The 22,121-nt window shown below is 34.6% G+C and overlaps 1 protein-coding gene across 1 annotated transcript; it reads right to left on the bottom strand.

Moving 5' to 3' along the window:
- Positions 1-3,435: 3,435 nt before the first annotated feature.
- Positions 3,436-5,232, bottom strand: HOXA13 (homeobox A13). Its single transcript, XM_075828632.1, has 2 exons — positions 4,581-5,232; positions 3,436-3,680 (listed from the first exon to the last, which is right to left on the bottom strand). Exons 1-2 carry the CDS (start codon positions 5,230-5,232, stop codon positions 3,436-3,438), a joined length of 897 nt encoding a protein of 298 aa, XP_075684747.1.
- Positions 5,233-22,121: the final 16,889 nt, after the last annotated feature.

Here is a 22,121-nt window from a genome sequence, read left to right as displayed (position 1 = left end):
TACAACAGTTCAAATCAAATAAATGAATAGAGACCACAGGGGGGGGGGGAATACATTACATAAATAAAAAAGGAGACATAAAATTAGACTGAATGTTAAAGGGACAAAAAAACAACAACAACAAAAAAAAAACAAAACAGGAAAACATTATAAAAACTAGAAAGAAGTAAAAAACACCGAAGCCTCAACTAAAGAACATAACTGGGCCTGATGTAAAGGGCAAGCCCTGTGGCTGTCATCGTTAATTAAAATGGTTTATGACTAGTATTAATATTCTAGTTGCCATTTAATCACTTTGCTTTTCATGTATACAACCTGGAGACCGGTGACAGGGACAGTGAAGCCACCCTGTACTCAGCAGCGCCTCCCTAACTGGCAATGACGGAACTACATCACATAGTTGGATATTTTGTACTTCTTCATAGGCCACTTTGTCTGAATAAAAGTCCTGCCCACTGCCAACTGCCATGAGAAGCTCCTGAACGTGTTAATCATATGCAAGGACGTTTTATTAACTCGTTGGCATATGCAGAATGTCAACAGTTGTTTGGTCTGCAAATATATGAATACCATGGTATTTAATAACTAATAAACTTGAACCTGTAGTAATCTTTTAATGCTAACCCCAGGATGCCCTGGTGAAATATTAATTTCCCTAGCGAAGTGCTGAATGGAGTGACACATTTCCCTAGTTGTTAAATATATTTGCTGAGTAAAAAGTTACACAGAGGATTGACACATTAGTGCATTAAGGAAAGCTGGGATGATCTGCAATGTGACAAGAATGATCTGCTATTCTATCTATCTATCTATCTATCTATCTATCTATCTATCTATCTATCTATCTATCTATCTATCTATCTATCTATCTATCTATCTATCTATCTATCTATCTCCTTATACAAACTACTGTACTGCCCTGTATCATTCACGCATTCAAACATTTGATGCATGACACACACACACACACACACACACACACACACACACACACACACACACACACACACACACACACACACACACACACACACACACACTGTTAGAGGTTAATATATTTTAACAACTGAACTAATGTCATGTATGTGTTTGTATGTTTATTTGTTTATACCCCTACCACCATTAAATTACCTTACAGTATTCCTGCATTTTTTGGATACATATATGTTATAAAATATTTTGCCAATTGCTGGCAACTTTAAAAAAAATAATAATAACAACAACAAAAACAACAAGTAAAACAGCAATAATAAAAACAGCAGCAACAATAATGTGAAATAATTTTACCGTGTAAATATTAAAACTACCAGTTTGCATTAATATTTAATTATATCAAATTCAAATATCCAATATCCATTTAAAACAAAATTTAGCAAATCTGCTGAACCATAAATCCGTAATTTAGTCACCTATAAACCAATAAATATTTTAATTGTTATTTTTATAGAGGAAGAAAAACATTTGACTGAATTAATAATTTTTAATTGATGTATAAACTGTTGTGTATTTTGAATAGGAAAGAAATGTAAGTTTAGAGAATTAAGCCATTCGCTGTATTTTCAAAATCAACTTAAAAAAAAAATCAACTTGAAATTTGTAAACAGTATTACATGAATATAGAATATATAGTGAAATCTTCAGCACCTTCACATATATATTTTAAAAATATATATTCTGTCTCAGTTATAACAAATGCAAAAAAAAAAAAAAAAGAACTCACGCCATAAAATACAATTAAGATCAAAAGAATATATGGATACATAGCCATTTGTGCCTTTTTTGTAAACACCGTGAAAAGATGAAGCTCTTTAAAGATTAAAACGATCAATATTTTTTTTAAACAAAGTAAATTATTTGCGCATGACTGAGAATATCCCTTAAATACGTGTAAACCACCATTCTGCACAGAATTTAAATGATAAAAGTAAACCACAATAGCCAAGCAATCTTAAAAAAACTATTGTAATTAGTAAAAATTAGTTGGTTTCATGTTTAGACATTAACAAGCATCAATCCTAATACGGTAGCAGCTAATCATGAGCGCTGTAGATCTGCTTTTGAACACCAGATGGCGCTATTGATCTACTAATCCCAGTGATGCCTATTCATGAGCTGTCAGAAGTCAAGGTCACAAATTGTCTCTTTTCCTCAAGGTCAAGGTTTAAGGCCTTCCCATCCAGTTGTTTCAACAATCGCCACAGCTTCCCAGAAAATACAGCTCTGATCATTATTCATTAGACTATCCTTTTAGGTCATTTCTTTTTACATTGAGATCGCTATTTATGATCAAGACCAATGTAATATCATGCATAACAAACTGATCTTAATAACTTGATTTTTAATTATGGATTCTGAACCGGATATCCCATTTTACTAATTTCCACATAAGTAATAATTGAATGTTCTAGGATCTGACATCAGACAATACGATTGGGTTTTCAGCTTGTTCACATTGATCTATATTTTTCTACTGCATAATACAATCTATCACAGGTTCAGGGCAGAATAAACATTGCTTGTGCAGAATTAACGTTCACAGTGCGCTAATTTATTATTATTAATATTAGTATTTACACAATAGCGTTTTTTAGAAGTGAGTAGAGACGAAACAAACGGTTCAAATAATTGTTGATGAGATTAAAAGTGCTGGAAATGATTGGATAACACTAACTAATGCGACCAAATTACATAGAATAAACGAAATTATTGCTAATACCATTCTAAAGACTCAACCGTTAAATACCATTGCAATTCTGTAATATGGGTATTTATTATACACAACTGGGTATTTACAATAATCCGTCCATGTGGAGATTGAGTTATTTTCCTTGCAGATCATTGTAATTCCAATATACCAGATTATTATTAATGTAAAACGAGGAAACGTTAAAGCCCCTCAGTTCCTACAACATCCATGTACAATTTCAGGGCAAGCCTAGGAAGGTTTCTACTTATTGATGGGCTTGTATAGGGATTGAAATCCAAACCCTCCAGATAACTGTATATTCTTCATCAAGACATCATTAATATCCCCTTCTGGTAATATATGAGAATGTATAGAGTGAACATACAGTAAATATACAAATTACCTGAGCAGTCACTCAACATGCAGTCTGGTTTCAAGGTTCAAAGCGCAAATATTACATCGATTCTTGATTAAAGGCTACAAGTCTTTTCTCTATGATCAATTCACAAGTCATATCAGGCTGCATTAGAATTATTCCAACAGTAGATATAAAGTCGTGTGATCTCCAACAAGATCAGAGTCTTGGCCTCTTTCAAATAATTCATTTTATCCTTTTCTCACCCTTCCCCTTCCCCCAAGAATTGTCCATATTTTATATTTTTAACCATTTTCAAAAGGTCTCCAGATGACGTCAGGAAGAGAACAGATCAGTTTGATGTGATAAGAGCCTGCTGAGTATAATCCACTCATTAGCTAGTGGTCTTCAGTTTATTGATGACTTTTTTTTCTTTGACTCTCCTGTTCTGGAACCAGATAGTAACCTGCCTCTCTGACAGGTTGGTGGTTGCTGATATCCTGCGCCTTTTGTCCTTAGTGATGAATTTATTTGTCGCATATTCCCTTTCTAGTTCCTTGAGTTGCACTTTAGTGTAAGGGACTCGCTTCTTCCTGCCTCGTCTGTACGAATTGGCATCTGAAGGATGGGAAACCACGTCTGAAAGGGAAAGTACAGGTCACTGAGATATTAAACACAACACCCTGACATCAACCAGCCATTAATGTGGCGGTGGTAGTCACATAAATATAAAAATATACAAAGATATGTATATATCATGGAACAAAACAAATATTCCTGTTCCGCAAAGTGGCGGAATGAAATGTTCCGCATAAACAATATATATCAAGTAATAAATAATTAATGCTGTATTAAAATGTGTAAACCACTGCAATCAAATTAAAATGACATCATGCAGTGGACAAGGGAAATTTTATAATACAGATCAGTTGTTATATATAATTATTAATTCTGTATGTGTATATATATATATATATATATGTATATATATATATATATATACATATATATATATATATATATATATATATATATATATATATATATATATATATATGTATAAATATCATTTCTATTTATATATATATATATATACATATATCTGTATATATATATATATATATATATATATATATATATATATATATATGTATATGTATATATATGTGTGTGTGTGTGTGTGTGTATTTGTCCAACTTATCTGGGTATCAAACATAGAAAGATATTCACAGATACATAGATAAGCACACACACGTATTTCAGTATGTATATATATTTATATATATACATATATGTGTGTGTTTCTAAATCTTTGGTGGATAAAAGACTGACAGATAGATAGATGGATAGATAGATAGATGGATAGATAGATAGATAGATAGATAGATAGATAGATAGATAGATAGATAGATAGATAGATAGATAGAAAGAAAGATAGATAGTTTTAGATTTGTCTCTAAATTAGTATTGGCTGTAAATAACAGGAGACATTTCTGGCGCAGAGATTACAGTTATTTAGTATGGTTGCAGGTGTATTACCCGGTAAAGTGGATTTCCATAGGTGGGTTGGCTGGCTTTGATCCTTGGCACAGTAAACCTGCCCATTCCAGCCATTAGTAATAGCCCAGGGTTGGTAGCTATCCATTGACAGTAATGGCTCATGCCTTGGCTCCCCCGGTGCCCCAATGGTGGACACTACAGGCATATCCAGATAGCCTGGCACTGGCTGGTAAGGAGCTGTGGCATATCCCTGGTAAAAAGCAAACTCCTTGGCCCTAGAAGTAAAGTCTTCGCCAGCAGAGACTGATGTCTCCATATACTTGTCTGCAAAGGAGGAGGGTTGCGAGCAGGACTTGATGGTGCTGTGATGGCTCATTCTACATGGGTAATAGCTGCTCCCAAAGTAACCATAGGGTAGACTGGCACTAGAGGAGCTCTGCACCGCAGAACAGGGGCTGCACTGCTTGCCAGGCTCCGCGATGCCCGACACTGGCACCTCACTGGAGGAGTAGGCACCGCTGGGGGCCAGAGATGCTGCAGCCGGGTGCCCCATTAGGTTCCTGCACTGGTTCGCTGCGAAGTTGCTGCCTGCGAATCCTTCCATGTTCTTATTAATGTCATCCAAGCCGTTGTCGTAGAGGAACATGAGCGGCTCGGGCCAGCGGGGATGGAGCAGCACGGAGGCTGTCATAGCCCGGGCAGCTCCTCATTAAAAGCCCCAAAGACTGAGCAGAACACATTGCAGCTCTGTGAGTGTAGCCTCAGCCTGGTTCAGCTCGAGTGCTCATTGGCCCAGGCGCGTCACGTGATATGCAAAGCAGATGCCAGACCCTAGAGCTGAGCTGCACAAGGCAGATAATTTACTTTTTTTCCTCCTTTCTTCTTCTTCTTCTTCTTCTTCTTCTTCTTCTTCTTCTTCTTCTTCTTCTTCTTCTTCTTCTTCGTCTTCTTCTTCCTCCTCTTCTTCTTCCTCTTCTTCTTCTTCTTCTTCTTCTTCTTCTTCTTCTTCTTCTTCTTCTTCTTCTTCTTCTTCTTCTTCTTCTTCTTCTTCTTCCTTCAAGTCAGCACTCATTGTATCATCAGACTATTCCCCTCATTTCTTCTAATATCATTCATTGTCATAAAATGATCTACTCTACTGCCTTTACAACTGATAGTTCTACATACAGAGAGGGACCCCTATGATTACAAAGTGTTGTTATTGCATCATTCATCTGCTCTCATCCTTTTATTACAGTTATGTGAATGTAATAATAATAGCATATCCAATTGTTCAATCCAATGTCTTCTGTATATGCGGTTACAGGGGAAAAAGCACAGCTTGGAAAAAAAAACAGAACCATAATATATAGGAAGGTTGAAAAGTAAAGATGTATCTAAATGACAATATGTATGTATGTATGTATGTATGTATGTATGTATGTATGTATGTATGTATGTATGTATGTATGTATGTATGAGGAGGGGGAGATTAAATAAACCCAAGACTAAAAAAAATGAAATAATTAAGAGAAAGATTGAGGTATTTATGCTGGATAAATACAAATAACGCTTTGACTGACACACACACACGCACACACGCACACACGCACACACGCACACACGCACACACGCACACACACCTTATATAAGTGTATATATCTACCGCACTAAATTATTATTTCGTTTCAAATATTTGCATAGAATAAGCCAGCTAGATGGGATGATATTCTATAATTACTACACGATCCGGCTCCTTGTTACCATTACATATTTTCCATGAAAATAGAATTCAGTCCAATGCCCGGTCGGTTGACTGTACTCAATGATGTGACGATGGGACATGATTGAAAAGGTTGCAGTTGGGATAGACTGAGGGTCTCTCTGAGGATTGAGATACTATACTAGACACTTTAGTATACACAGACAGCACTCAGAAAAGGGCAACTGTGCATGAGTGCAAAGCAGTGATACAGGCCAAGGTCAAGTTGAAAGTGCTTGTCTAGCCAAAATGTGCACTTCCAATTAAGCTCTGGAGTTTCTTACTATTAGGAGAAACCATGTGCACCATTGTCATGTACTAAAAGCTACTATATGTCATGAACATTGTGCGTCCATTCTCAGAACATTCTACTATGTAACAATGTAGCAAAGTATGTTCACACGTCATCCCTACTACATCAAATTGTACATCAAATGCAGGCAATAATATATGTAATTGATATGTACATATTTTTTATATTTTACATATATGTATATATATATATATATATATATATATATATATATATATATATACATGTGTGTGTACGTGTACATTGCAATAATATAGAGTAGAGTAAAGAGCATAGGCAGGGAATGCTATGCCACTGATGCACAGTTCATTATTTCATTAGAAAATAATAATCCCAATTTATAGAAAATATAACTGACTGACATAAAGAGATAAACCCTATCCGGATAATATTTACCATATTTAATAAGATAATTTCTTCCATGGAAAGCAATTAGAGAGGGAGTTATGTAATGAATTGCTGGTAAACTTTTAGCCCGCAAATATATGATTAACATATTTCCATTTGTTTGCACATGTCTATGAGAAATGGTAATATTTTCAATTATTTCAAGATAGAAGACATCATTCCACTAAAAGCATGACTCACTTCTAGTTGACATTATACCTAATACTGCCAATTATTAGTAATAATGATGACAATAATGATAATAATAATAATAATAAGTAATTTAATCAGCTCTGTAAATCTATCTATGTTTCTAGACAAAAACAAGCAATATTTCACACACACACACACACACACACACACACACACACACACACGCGCGCACACACGCAGGATATATATGCAGGTAAGTAGTTAATAAGGATATATATATATATATATATATATATATATATATATATATATATATATATATATATGTGTGTGTGTGTGTGTGTGTATGGTTGAAATATCAATAGCCAGATGGATTAATAATAACTGTCATCAAAAGGCGTATATTTGCATGTAATAATATTGTTTGCCAACTATTTGGTATAGATATATAAATGCATTTAGTACAATTCTTCAATGCAATCCTTTCACAAAATGACAACATGTGAATGAGATTATTTCCAATCATCCTGTTTATTTTATTGTCCCAGATTTGTATTTGATCCAACATTTTTAATATGAAGGAGGCAGCTATAGCAAATCGTATGCCCTTGGCGGGCTCATTAATCAAAATGCATCTCTAGGTCATAGCATGTTATACAGGGACATTTATGATATCCTTGTGTAAATAAAGCTCTCCATATTATTGTGCTGCAAGGTATTCGGTAAGGTAAAGAATATAATTAATGAAGGAGGGGAAAAAAATCTCTTTGCTTTGTACAAATGGTGTCTAAACACGAGGTAATTAAACAGTGTGACACTTCCCCGTTGCCCCAGACCAGAGATTCCCACTAATATGTGTCTTTCCTTGTAGACAGCCTGCAAAACACTGGCTGCTGTGCCTGGAGCTGTACTGGTACCAGTCCGGCATCTGTACAGGAGACACAAAAGGTAAAACTTTAATATACATTTTACTAGAAATAAATATATTACTGTGCTGAAAAATCATGATCTTTATTACACATGCTATTATGTTATCATAGACAGTAGATCCTAAGGAAAGTTAATATAGTTATATATCTATAGATAATAGAATATTGTAATTATACATAGGTAATAATATATGTATATGTATTGCATCACCTAATGCCTAGTAATAATACAATAATATAAAAATAAATTAACATCAGTTTATCTATCTATCTATCTATCTATCTATCTATCTATCTATCTATCTATCTATCTATCTATCTATCTATCTATCTATCTATCTATCTATCTATCTATCTATCTATCTATCTATCTATCTATCTATCTATCTATCTATCTATCTATCTATCTATCTCTCATATCTATCATCTGCCCATGTTCTTTCTTTCTTTCTTTCTTTCTTTCTTTCTTTCTTTCTTTCTTTCTTTCTTTCTTTCTTTCTTTCTTTCTTTCTTTCTTTCTTTCTTTCTTTCTTCATACTGCACAGTACACTCACTCATTCCTCTGAAGTTCAAGTTTAACAGCCATGTTTTGTCTTACCCCTGGTGTAAGGAAGTGGTTTTCTTCAAAGGCTTTTCTCCAGCTCTGCAATTTGGGACCCTTTGCTTTGTCTGGCCTGAGACGTTAGTGTTTTTGACCAGGATGGCTGGATAACTTTTGGAAACAAAGGGCTGGGGGGGCTCAAGACTGGAAGAATGTGCTATGGTTGAGTAGTTATTACAAAATTTTGTCCCACTAGAGTTTATTAAGTGAATTCCCATTAACACATTGCCATTGTATAGTAATACTATCCATAAGTGAATGTGATGATCTGGTAGGTGACATTAAATGACTACACACACATATATGTGCACACACACATTTTCTCCTGTTATCAAGCATTGGCCATTGCCGTGATAACCATCATGATGTCTACTTAATACAACAGTGCACTTTATACACCTAAAGTGAGAACAGGTTGTGAAGCGGAGAAAGGACTGGGTTAAATACATCTGATGCTTTTACCTTCATCCTTGCATTCAAGCAATTCCTTCAATATTACATAGCTGTATAAGGCATTCAGCCTTCTAATGGGATTTAAGGTAACCAAGACAGAGCAGTGCTTTTAAAATGTCAGGGACCAACCATTGCTCTGCGTTAAAGGGCTCCAGCTGCCTGGTCTAAAATGCTGCAGCCCACATCTCCTGTCCATAATAGTTACCATTAGAAAGAAGTGGCACACAATCTTATTTTTAGCAAGGGTTATCTCACTGCTGCAGAACACCAGATAGGATTTTGATGCTTCAGCACTTGGTTCTAAACATGGTATCTTATGAGGTCAATGTCACATGATTTGGAAAGCTTCGCACGAAACCTAATCCTAAATTCAGCGAAGAAAATAAATAAATAAATACTCAACAAATCACACTCAACAAATGATCAAATCATCATTTTAATATCAAATTATTAAATAATATATAATAATATATATAACTGGAATAAATAGGTAAAAAACGGTAATATTCATTGCGTCAATTTCTCTAGTAGAAGTAACATGTCAAACTATAACCAGATTGTATAATTGTCTACTTTGTGATCATAGATGGGTATATGTCTCAGAAACCTCTAGAGTATTAGTAATTAATAGTCTTTCATTTTATAAAATAATGGGTGTTTTGCCGCATTGTTCATATTATTATTGTAATTATGGTTCATATTAATTTATTCATTAATTCATTAATTCAATAAGTGATCTATTAATTGAATTACTTAGTAATATAACTGATAATTAGACAAGTAGGACCAGTTAACCATCACTTCTACTTGTTTCAAGTTCCTTGTTTTGACACAATCATTACAGGTTAGTAAAAAAGTTACAAAGATAATAATAAAGTACAAGTTATCTTAATTGGTGGAGGAATCAGAATACCAAAATATAGCACGTTTAATGACGGGACTATGATATACACATATATAAGGGGTGTGTGTGTGTGTTTTATTGTTACCTTGTGTATAGTTTAGAGTATATATACTATATAGTATAGTGAAACCCTCTGGCTAGAGCAGTAGATCATTGCATTTATGCTAATTCGCCCAGGAGAATCCTATTATTATAAATCAGGAGTAGATGAGAGTATCCTGTACATCGGAAGCGAGAGAACAAGTCTTCAGTATTTGCGTCCCTAGTACTTAAACAGATCCATGTGTCTGAATTGCTCAGACAGAGAAGGCGATGTGTACAGTGTGTACAGGTTCTCCTTACGTACATAATATACATGTGTGAGGCCTACATATGATTAATTCACAATCGACCCAAATAAGATCATAAGGCTGAAACAACTATCTCATAACTGCCGTGGCTGTGAGTCAATGTCTCTGTGCATTTCCTCTGTTGTATCCACTTCTCTGCCAACAAGAGACTTTTTTTTTTTTTTAAAGGTGGAAAGGGTATTTAGTGGGCCTGTGTGATATTATTATAATTCAGGCTGGGTTCAGTCAATCGCACCTAATGCATGGGATGATATAGTCACACTAGAATATACAGCAGCTGCCTCTTCTTCTCAAAAAGGTAAGCACTGCCCTTATCTATGTTCTGTTGCATTAGGTGGGTTCTAGTGCAGTTGCCAAAACATTCCACTAGATGTCTTCACAGATAATGGTATTGAACTGATTGTGTCATTAGCAGATTGTGACTTTAATATGGTGATAATGCCTTCTTTCCAATGATCTGTTCCTATAGCCACTATTTCCTGTCATGAAACTTGCTGAAATGTGCATGCATCATATAACAATATATGGTGTTTAGAACAATACATGCTCTCTGTTATCACATACTATATGTTTAAATAACGCTCCCCTGCTGCATACTGGTCTGGATTAATGTTTAATCTGCTCAAGTCAGGGACACTCTGCTTGTAAAGGCATCAACTTTGACATTCATTCTATTTTACTACTGAGGAGAGTTCAAGGTTTCGGTTTCCAGCTACATTCAAAATTTTTGGGTGTTATCTTCGTAAGGCACAAGTGTGGTATGAACACACACGCACACACACACACACACACACACACACACACACACACACACACACACACACACACACACACACACACACACACACACACATTATCTATCTATCTATCTATCTATCTATCTATCTATCTATCTATCTATCTATCTATCTATCTATCTATCTATCTATCTATCTATCTATCTATCTATCTATCTATCTATCTATCATCTATCTATCATCTATCTATCTATCTATCTATCTATCTATCTATCTATCTATCTATCTATCTATCTATCTATCTATCTATCTATCTATCTATCTATCTATCTATCTATCTATCTATCTATCTATCTAACCCTCCGCCCCCTCGTACAGCCATACATAAAACTGATACAAAATTTGAAGCTTACGTTTTTCAAAATACAGCATCCCATATGATCCGTATTCTTCATCTTGTTTTGACAACATACCTGTCAAAGCAACTAGGGTGCGCTCACACTAGCCAGAGGGGAAACTGAAGTCTACTCATCCCATTGTATTAAATGGAAATATGTTTTGAACCAGAAATGACCAAAAAGGCCAGATAGAGAAACGTATGGAAATGATCAGTGTTTGTAGTCAATAGTTAGACAACCCGGATAGAATGGAATCAGCGCATCTATGCATCTATTACTAGGGTTTATTGATAGCAATTTTAAATATTTTTTTTATTTAATGTTTTACTATCTATCTATCTATCTATCTATCTATCTATCTATCTATCTATCTATCTATCTATCTATCTATCTATCTATCTATCTATCTATCTATCTATCTATCTATCTATCTATCTATCTATCTATCTATCTATCTATCTATCTATCTATCTATCTATCTATCTATCATCTATCCCAAACAAGAGACACAAAGGACAAGCGGACAACCCTTCACCAGTTGTATATGTGTATATCGTTCATTTGTACTGGATTATATTTACCTTTCTCGTTCTGCATGATGTGACTGAGACAATGCTGTTTACACTCCACAGAAACTATGAGTTAATATTGACATATAGTTACTGAATATATAGCAGTACACAAAAGAAGACATCTCTTCTAAAATCTTCATTAATATGAGAAATAAAATCGGAAAGTTCAAAAAGTTCAATGCAAAAATCAAGCTTAGAACCTCAAAATTATATAGCAGAATTACATAAAATAAGTAAATATATGAACAATATATGTAAATACAATGATATCTTAATATGTAACTAGAGAAATAAATAATGACTTTATATAGTTCTGTGGTCGTGGAAAAGAAATCTGCATGTCTTTTGAGAAATTATATTTATAGCGAGTGATCACTGTACATACAGTCGGGAGGGTCCACATTATCTATCTATCTATCTATCTATCTATCTATCTATCTATCTATCTATCTATCTATCTATCTATCTATCTATCTATCTATCTATCTATCTATCTATCTATCTATCTATATATGGTTTTCATACAACTATGTTACTATTGTAGTTTATTCACGATATAGGCATATAGTGATGTAAATAATCTCCTTTTATATTATTAGATATTGTGTTGTTGAGGGAACGCAATGAGATGCATTTATTATGAGACGTCCCCTGTGTGTATTAATTTATATTCATCCCGAAGTAACTACAAACTACATCCCTTAGTAACTATAAACATACAAAAATATGATCGACGAGAAGTAAAGATACAGGTCAATATAGACATGCTAACCTATAGATATTACATGGTAATGGTTTTGTACCTTTATCATGGAATAGTGATGATGTTTCTCTGCTGTGCAGCAGGAGGGGTGGACATCAATGTGAGTGTAAATATGTATATAGAGATAGTGATTTTCCATGTTTGACCTATTATTTGTTGTGTATTTTATATGTCATCCACTGGTCCTCCGCCATGGAGAAGACATTGCTTGTTTGGTAACTTTTAGATGGAAGATAACATCCCCTTATTCTTGATCAGGTCACTGTAACCCGAGTGTCTCTTTCTAAATGTCATAGATCACCATTTAACATTTCCAAATGTATTAAGTCTTTATAAGGAGCTACAGCCAAAATTTCCCCTATAAGCCAACCTGTGTCACTTTGTTCCGATCATTCTGCATCTCGGTATTGATTGGGACAATATGGATCAGAATCCTTTTCTTGTCTCAATAAGTAAAGATCTGGTGCCCTAGATTATCAGCTATGAGTACACCCATCGGTATCCCTTGTGAACAAATAAGGCACATAAATAATACATAGGAGTAAACATTGAATATATATAAGTAAATAAATGCATCATTTAAAAACAATATAAAAATGCTCATATAACACATAGTAATAAAAGATACAACTAGCTGTGTATTTATTTATTTTATGACATTATTTTGTAGCTACCTGTATTCTTCTACCATTATCTATAATATTATCTTCCTTATGAAGAAATATATTTTATCCCTTATAGTTTTCTTGAATTAGTTTTGACACTACAGTACTCATGTATCAAGTGTGGTAAAACATTTTTTATTTTTTTTGCGTAAATACGTAAAAAATATGGCAGCCAGCAAATACATCATATTTACTAAGTATAGGTTTGGCACAGATACCAACAACCTTGACAATTGTAAATCAGGGGCCATGGCTATGCAGTCCGTATATGGCGACATATTTATCAGGATGAAATAAAGATGTGATTTTGAAAATCCAAATTTTGTGAATGTAATTTAATTATTTCCCCAATAGTCTACCATCCTGCTAGCTACATGTCCATACAGGTTTTTTTTGCTGCATGTTTTTCTTCTTTTTGTGCAATTTATCCAAACTGATTGTACAACTGGTTCATAAAATGTTAGTTTTTTAGGACCCGAATATGTAGAATGGCTCTGTCCACAATAATATTTTTGTTTACATTTATTTTATATGTTTTGACTCTAACAAAAGTTTTTATCAGATCTTTCAGACAGATTCTCTTTATTTCCATGGTCCTTTTTCATGGGCAGATAAATTGCCCGTAGCGAGATCGACAATATAGCAAGGCAATTGGCGCAATTGCAATTTACTTGCATTTACATGTTACAATAACGCCACGTTCAGACGTGGCAGAATTTTTCCGCTGCAAATGTTGGCGCTGATTAGGGGCAATTACACAACGAACCTGCAGCAACATTTTCATATTTGACAGGTAATTCAGACGTTGCAGATGTCACAGCGGACTTGCCACAGATTTCAGTTTTTGCATTGCAAAGGCTGAAATCCGCCGTGAAATTCCGCTGCTTCTCCGCAACATAATGAGCATGCTGCGGAGGGAAAATTCTGCACTACAGCATAATTTTCGCACAGTTATTTTCTGCAACCTCTGAATTAAGTTTCTTAAAAATGTATAAAAACAAAGGTAAAAAATGGCTGCTGCAGAATTCCACTGTGGACTGTCCGCAGCGGAATTCAACAGCAATTCCGCCACATCTGTACGTGGCCTAATTGTCATTTTTTTTTTTAGAAATATAGTTTTTTTTTCTGCGTTCGTTTGTCTTTCCCCCTCTTTACAGTTTGCCTTAGAAGCGACAGGCAGATAGATACCTGTTCACACGAGGCGATCTCCTAATGACAAAGATGACAGTTTAAAAGATGCGATCAACAACAAATGAGCGAATTATCATTTTTATCGTTCAATCTCTGGACATGTGTAAAATGGGCAATGATTGTGAAGACCGTTCATACGAATAATCGTTTGGCCGTTTATTGCCTTGTGTATAAGGCCCTTTAGGTCTTTTGCATACGACCATTGTGAATAAATCTAATATACAGAGCTAAATACACATGGAATGTAAATGGTATTGTCTGCAAGTATTTATGTCAGTATTTTATGTTGTTTCAGTGTTTTTCCATGTCTATTTTTATTCATAGTTCTCCCATATCTCATTTTAAAATATAGAATATAGAATATAGAATATAAATCATCCTTTTTTAGGCTACATTAACTTCCATAGAGTTTTTTTTGTCCGTCATACGGCATCCAAAGTGAATGGAGTCATGTGCATTGTGTCTACAAATACGTGTAATTTGCCCCATTGACTAACATTGACTCTGTATTTTGGATCAAAACAATACAATGAATGCGAATAACAATAATGGTCATGTGCATGTAACTCATTAGGAGGAAAAGATGAAGTAATCATTTCTACTGAGATATTACATATGTAGGTTAGTAAGCATTAGCAAACAATGGAGTACTGAGTATGTGACCAAAATGATCAGAATATGGCACAGCCACAGTAGCGTTTTTTGGCAATACGTTTTTGTAAAAATAACTAATCACCAGTCAACAATTCCTATTTATTTCTATGGATAAACTGCTGCCAGAATGCATCAACTGCAAAAAAATTCTAGCCTGGACGAGCCCTCATATAGGCTGCTTTTTTCCCCTCATAGATGAGAACACTTGGCCCATTAGCATAGTGCATGTTCCCAACTTACAACATGATCGCTTTTGTGTCTACAGTGAGCTCAACTGATCATTTAATTCCTGAATTGACTGCTAAGAAATAGATAAAAAGTGTCTCAGATGCACCCTCGTCCACTTGTCCAAAAGGCCACAGAAAAATCTAATTCTGAAAATAATAATAAATGAAATAAAAATGCTTTTCTTTTTATATATATATATATATATATATATATATATATATATATATATATATATATATATATATATATATATATATATATATATATATATATATAGCATCACAGCATTTTACAATCAAAGAAAACAATAAGCTCATGAATATGTTAACGCTAAAATTTATTTGTCCTTAAGACTATTGATACATGACCCTGAAATACGTCAGGACGTAAATAAAGCACTCTGACAATATTTCAGTTATTTGCATAAGATGTTCTTTCAGATATTAGGACAGGTCTAACCTGTTGGTACATAGACCGCTTTTAACCTTTTAATAATTCTGTTACAAAACTGTTCAATAATACTTCTTTAGCAATGCCACCCCCCCCCCCCCAAAAATAAAGTGTTAGAGGTGATGGTAAAGTTTTGATAATACGGCGTGCATTAGATTGTTTTTTGTCTAAATTCTCCTTGTTGTTAATTTCTTTCACATAATTCTTCTCTGTATATTGTATACTTTATTATCTATTTAGATAAAGTTTTTTACACTCAATTCTATCTTGGTTGTACCTATATATCTTTAACTCCTGAAGGACAAAGCAAATTTTAGAATTAAGGACCAGTAATTTTTCTTGCTTTTACCTTTATTCATTCCATCTGTCATATCTTTGTATTTTTACTGGAGCTTTATGAGGTCTTGTTTCTTGAAGGATGAGTTGTGCTTTCTTTAGCAACCGCTTTGGGTTATATATGAGCTTCTAATTTATGTGAATTTACATTTTGAGGTAAAGCCACAAAACAAAAGCAATTTTTCTTTTTAATTTTTACACTATTTACCGATCACCAAAAATAATATTATGAATTTATAACAAGAGTTATTATGATTCTAAGGAAACCACATGTGTTTATATTATATTATTGTGTGGTGTATACCGAAACTTTTTTTATTGTAAAAAAAATAAGAAGTTGTTATGATGGTTTTTTAATGGTTATTCTTATTTAATATTTTTTGAATTTACTTTTTCTTTTAGTCCTATTTGGGGACTTTTACAGTTTTATTAGAACTATGATGTATTGGCATACCTCTAAACAACACAATGCATAGTAAATAATGCCTGTGCTTGGTTTTAAAACATCGCTGTGCCCTAACAAGCACTTTCACCAGGGAGTTGCTTTGCTTTACCCATTATTATGTCATCCCTAGCGATTGCATTTCTGAGGTTGAAAATTGAATGTGATTAATGTGATCTAGTATTCTAATGCATATCACATCTATTCAAGTTTCCACATCTATGCCTTTACAAGTCATGTAGCTTGACTGAAGATCTCGTTCCATTGCCCTTGGTCAATAATTTTTATGCCATTTCATATCCTATAAATAACTTGTATTTTCCATTTTTAATAAGACTTATAAATTGTGAGACTGTACTCTCAAGATAGGTACAGGCTGACATGCCCCTATATGTGATGTCAATTGAAAGACCTTGTGACATTTTTAAATATCTAATGATATTTCTAATTTGGCATTATTTTAAGATTTATTATTATTATTAATAAATAAGCCTAAACAAATATAAGCAGAAAATGTAATGCCTTTACATTGGTATTTGCATTTTTCTTGCAAAGGAGATGCTTTCATAAGCAACATTTTGTAGGCTATAACTAAATGAAAATATCAATGTAGCATATGTGAAATAGAATAGAATAAGAAAAATAATAAATGATAGAGTTCGGCCCCATGCACATGTCTGTGCAGTATTTACGGTGAGTAAATAAGTCCAAATGAACATGACAAATGAAAGCTTCAGTTGTGATCAGTATGCTGCTCTCACCATATAGTGCAGAAATAATATGTAGTATCCAACTTAATATTTATAAAGTGCCCACATAATACTGTCATAGAGTGCCTGCATAATGCTGCAATTCTTTGCCCAAATCATACTACCCTACACTTCTAAATAATACTTTTTGTTTTGGTCTTTAATTAAGCGTGATAAAGGGAATAATGTTTGTAACGGTCTAGAGCAGCAAATGGGTTAATAGCGACATCCCTGGTGGTCTAGGGAATTAAGAAGGTTAACGAAGACAACCCATTGATCTAGGGCTTAAAAGTTAGTGTTCCACCAGTGAAAAATTTAAACTTTACAGTGCTCTTAGATCTTTATGTACACTACTTTTGTAACGTATGTTACAGATACAGTGGAGCTGCAAGTCCATCATGGTCACTGTTTATACATTCAAGACTGCTAGCTCATTTTACACTTGGCAGTGTAGTGCAATGAAAGGGTTGATGTAATGCCCCTGGTGGTTTAGGATGGTAAAGAGATGAATTAGACCCCCTTCACATATGTTCATCGATCTGGCTTTGTTTTCCTGTGGCGTGGTACAGAAACGCTGGAGGGAAACTGATGCCAGAACTGACCCAATGCTTTCCTTTGGAAGTTTTTGCCATCTGGTGCATCAGTTCTGACACCTGACATTTCCCTGTGCCGAACAAAAAAACGTTGCATGCAGAAAACAATTGACTGGTCACAACTGATATATGTGAACCCAACCTTACAATATCCCTGGTGGTCTAGGGCAATAAATTGTGTCCAGCGGTTACTCCCATCTACATTGATCTCCATTAATGCACCCAATAAGGGGCTTTATTTCACGGCGCCATCATTTGACAGCAGCACTCTACAAAGTGGCACATCCATGCCACTAATGGCGACAGGTCACGACAATTTATTGGCATCAGTCTGGCTTTTTTTGTGACATAAAAGGCCATGTCAGACACTGACTGATGACAGAGATCACTGAAAAACTGAGGATAATAAAAAAATATCTAGCCGATCATCCTGGGTAGCATGCTTCTCTCATTCCACTCCTGTATTTGTAGCAGTATTCCCAAAGAACAGATATGAGTATGGGTGCAGTGCTCCTGAGTGTGGGAAAACCTTAGTGATAGCCTATCCTGAAGCTGAGCTCACGAAAATTTGACAACTAGAGATAGAGCATGCAGACGGGTGAAAAGACATGATATAGGTAACATTGTAATACTAATATTACTTTAGTACACGGCTTATTATGGCATGAAAGGTATGCTTTAATGGTGCTGTTCTAGTTCTACCCAAGGGGGGACGTCATGGGGGAAAACAAAATCCTCAACAATATCCTCTCAGGCTGCACCTTATAATTAGTGGAGGGAAAGGCAATATATCCGGATACACATTCAGCTGTGTGACTGATAATATTATCCCCGGCATTTGTTGGGGAATATATAGTACTCAGTGATTGTGTTGCAGGCATGGGAGGCATTAGCTAAACTGCCTACTGCTGTAGTACATGACAGAGAGCCACGGAGGAAGGTAGAGCTACAGCAGACTGCTGGGTAGATTCCCACATCTCTATACCTCATATGTTTCCTATGTGGGTGAATCTTCAGTATGGCTGCTGAAACAGCCGCTATAATGTGGGTAATGGCCACCTTATTTTTTTAACTCAGTCTGTTTCCAACTTCTTTCTCAGGCTTACATGCTCCCTTGGTCCATATGTCAGTGTTCTACATGCAACCTCCATTTTCATTTGTCCTATTTGTGCATTTTCCAGAGTAAATTTGCTATATATCATTCTTATCAGAATGTGCCCAAATGCCTCATCCTTTTTGTGGCAGAGGGTTTTAGTAGCCTGTGGGAGCGTAGGACCTGCCTAGGAGGTGCAACCAGGAATCGATGCTCGTACTCCTTCAGAGGTAGGTACACTTGCATGTGTGGTATATACCGTCTATGTGTAAAATCTATTCTGTCTGTCCGTCCGTCCGTCAATCCATCCATCTATCTATCTATCTATCTATCTATCTATCTATCTATCTATCTATCTATCTATCTATCTATCTATCTATCTATCTATCTATCTATCTATCTATCTATCTATCTATCTATCTATTTATCTATCTATCTATCTATCTATCTATCTATCTATCTATCTATCTATCTATCTATCTATCTATCTATCTATCTATCTATCTATCTATCTATCTATCTATCTATCTATCTATCTATCTATCTATCTATCTATCTATCGCATACATATATATATATATATATATGTATTGTGTGTTGATGTGTATATATGGTACGTCCATGTGATGTGACTTTTTTTGTTTGTATATGGGAAAGGTAGACAAATGCCTGCAGACTTTGAGACAGTGTGATTTTCATGCACTACTTTGATAAATTTGGCGCATTTTATGAGTGCCTTGTCTAAGTTTACACTATCTTAAACTACTGTAGTATTAGTAAATCTGCCCCAATGTTCCAATATACAGTAGATTAAAATGTAGTGAGCAAATGATGTCTGTCATTTGAAGGATCTGGTGCTTTTATTAGTTTTGTTACTTGGTTCCTATGACCAATCAGAATAAATTTAATTCTAGCACAGATGTGTACATAGTCTTAGCGATTTTAATGGTTTAGGGATTGCCTATTATGGATTAGAGTTGGAGTAACTTTAGGAATATATATATACACAGCATGTATAATACTTGCTTCAGATTAATTTGTATGCAAAGATGAGTTGGTGTATACCTTAGGTTTTGGATTTTCTTTTTAACACATGCACCCGTAAACATAAACATTTGTAGTATGTAAGAATTCAATGTCTTAGCTTGACTTGCAGAGTTTTTATTTTTTGCTTAAAGAGTTATTCCCATTTTAGACATTTTTGACTTGTCCACAGGATTTTTCCTAAATTTCTGCTAAATGCATGTCCCAGCTCCTACACTCACACCTATGTTGAGAACAGGGGTCCCTCGAACCCGCCTCATGAAGTGGCATCGGGCCGCCTTTAGCCGGGGGATGAATGGAGAAGCGACCCTGCATTCTGTTCCATGGGAGTTATAGCCACCTCTCCATTCATTCTCCGCCTGGATGCCTAAGTATTTTAATCGGAAAGTAAAATTTTTATGTATTTTTTAGGAGAAAATGTGTTTTATATGCAAAGTTTCATAAAGATGTTCTTAGTGTAGACTACAGGGTTATATTATTTATTTTTAACATTTGGTATAATGATGCTATTCATACATGACCAAGATAAATAATTTATTTTGTTGTAGTGAAGTTGCTGTGGTATGTATAAGATTCACAACATTTTTGTATTAATTAAAAATTGCTAAATAAAATTGTAGAATAAAAAAATATATATTTTAATACATATCATTTTTATCTAAACTTTTAGGATATGATTTATTTTGGCAGTTGTTTGTTTTAAAAACAAATGAAAGGAACAGTGAGCGGCCAGTAAGAAGAAGACCAAGAAAAGGGAAACATTTTTAATAATAGGTTAAGATAGAGTAATCAAGGATATAACTTTAGGGTTGCAGATGTAGCAATTGCTACTGGACTCCGGAGCCTGAGGGGGTCTAAAAGCCGCTCTGCTACATAAGAAGACACTAGTATTATAAATTGAACGTGATAGGTGGCTGACCACATTCTGCATTGGGGCCCAGGAATTTATAGTTATGTCTCTGACACTAATATAACAGAAACATAACTTTTGTTCCATTCCTTATGATGTAATAATTCCAAAAACAAAGAGAACGAGAATAGTTCAGCTTTTGGCCAAGGGTGTACATATACAAGGGAACCCCTAGCAAAGATAAAAATGGGCTCCCCATTATGATGCCGGATTTTGTCATCCAGCACAAAAAAAATGTTTGTTTCTCCCTTTAAGTTCTTCAAATGACCCTTGGGCATATTTCCCACCCCTTGTTGGCAAACAATGCAGCTCCCTTGTACAACGGAGTCCTGTACAGGTTCTCACCACCCAATAGCAATAAGAAAACACAAACAAGAGCTGGGATGCAGGATTTTCGAATGTACTAAACTGCATAGATTGTATTCATGTAGGACTTGTTCCGCAATTGGAAAAGTAGTACATTTTCAGATATCACAAAATGTTTAAGTCCGTAAATGTATAGGTTGTAAGCTGATATGATTTCACAAGCAAACATTGTCAGGAAAAAAACCAGAATTTAAACACGATTCATATATGAAAATAAATTTTAGGTAATATGTTTATTAAAATAATTATTATTGCAAAATATAACTTTATAAAAGTGTATTAATAGCTTATATATTTAATTTACAAATAGGATCATGTATAAAGACTGGTAAAGCAGCGTCTTTTTTCATTAGTGTGGAGTGTGGTGTAAAGGAGGTATTATTACTAATGTTGTGTTGGGAACCAACATCATCCTTGTCTAAGGTAATAATAAAGTTGGTGGCGATCAACATCATTTGAGACTTGCTTATTATTGATGGCTATATCTACTAATGTTGGTATGATATTTGTTGAAAATATACTCCTCAATCACTAAATGGATATGGCAGTCTTAATGCA

Source organism: Rhinoderma darwinii, chromosome 5 (genome assembly GCF_050947455.1).
Source record: "Rhinoderma darwinii isolate aRhiDar2 chromosome 5, aRhiDar2.hap1, whole genome shotgun sequence".
NCBI lineage: Eukaryota > Metazoa > Chordata > Amphibia > Anura > Rhinodermatidae > Rhinoderma > Rhinoderma darwinii.
The sequence above is the reverse complement of the archived record's forward strand: the minus strand, read 5'-3'. Positions and strand labels throughout refer to the sequence as shown.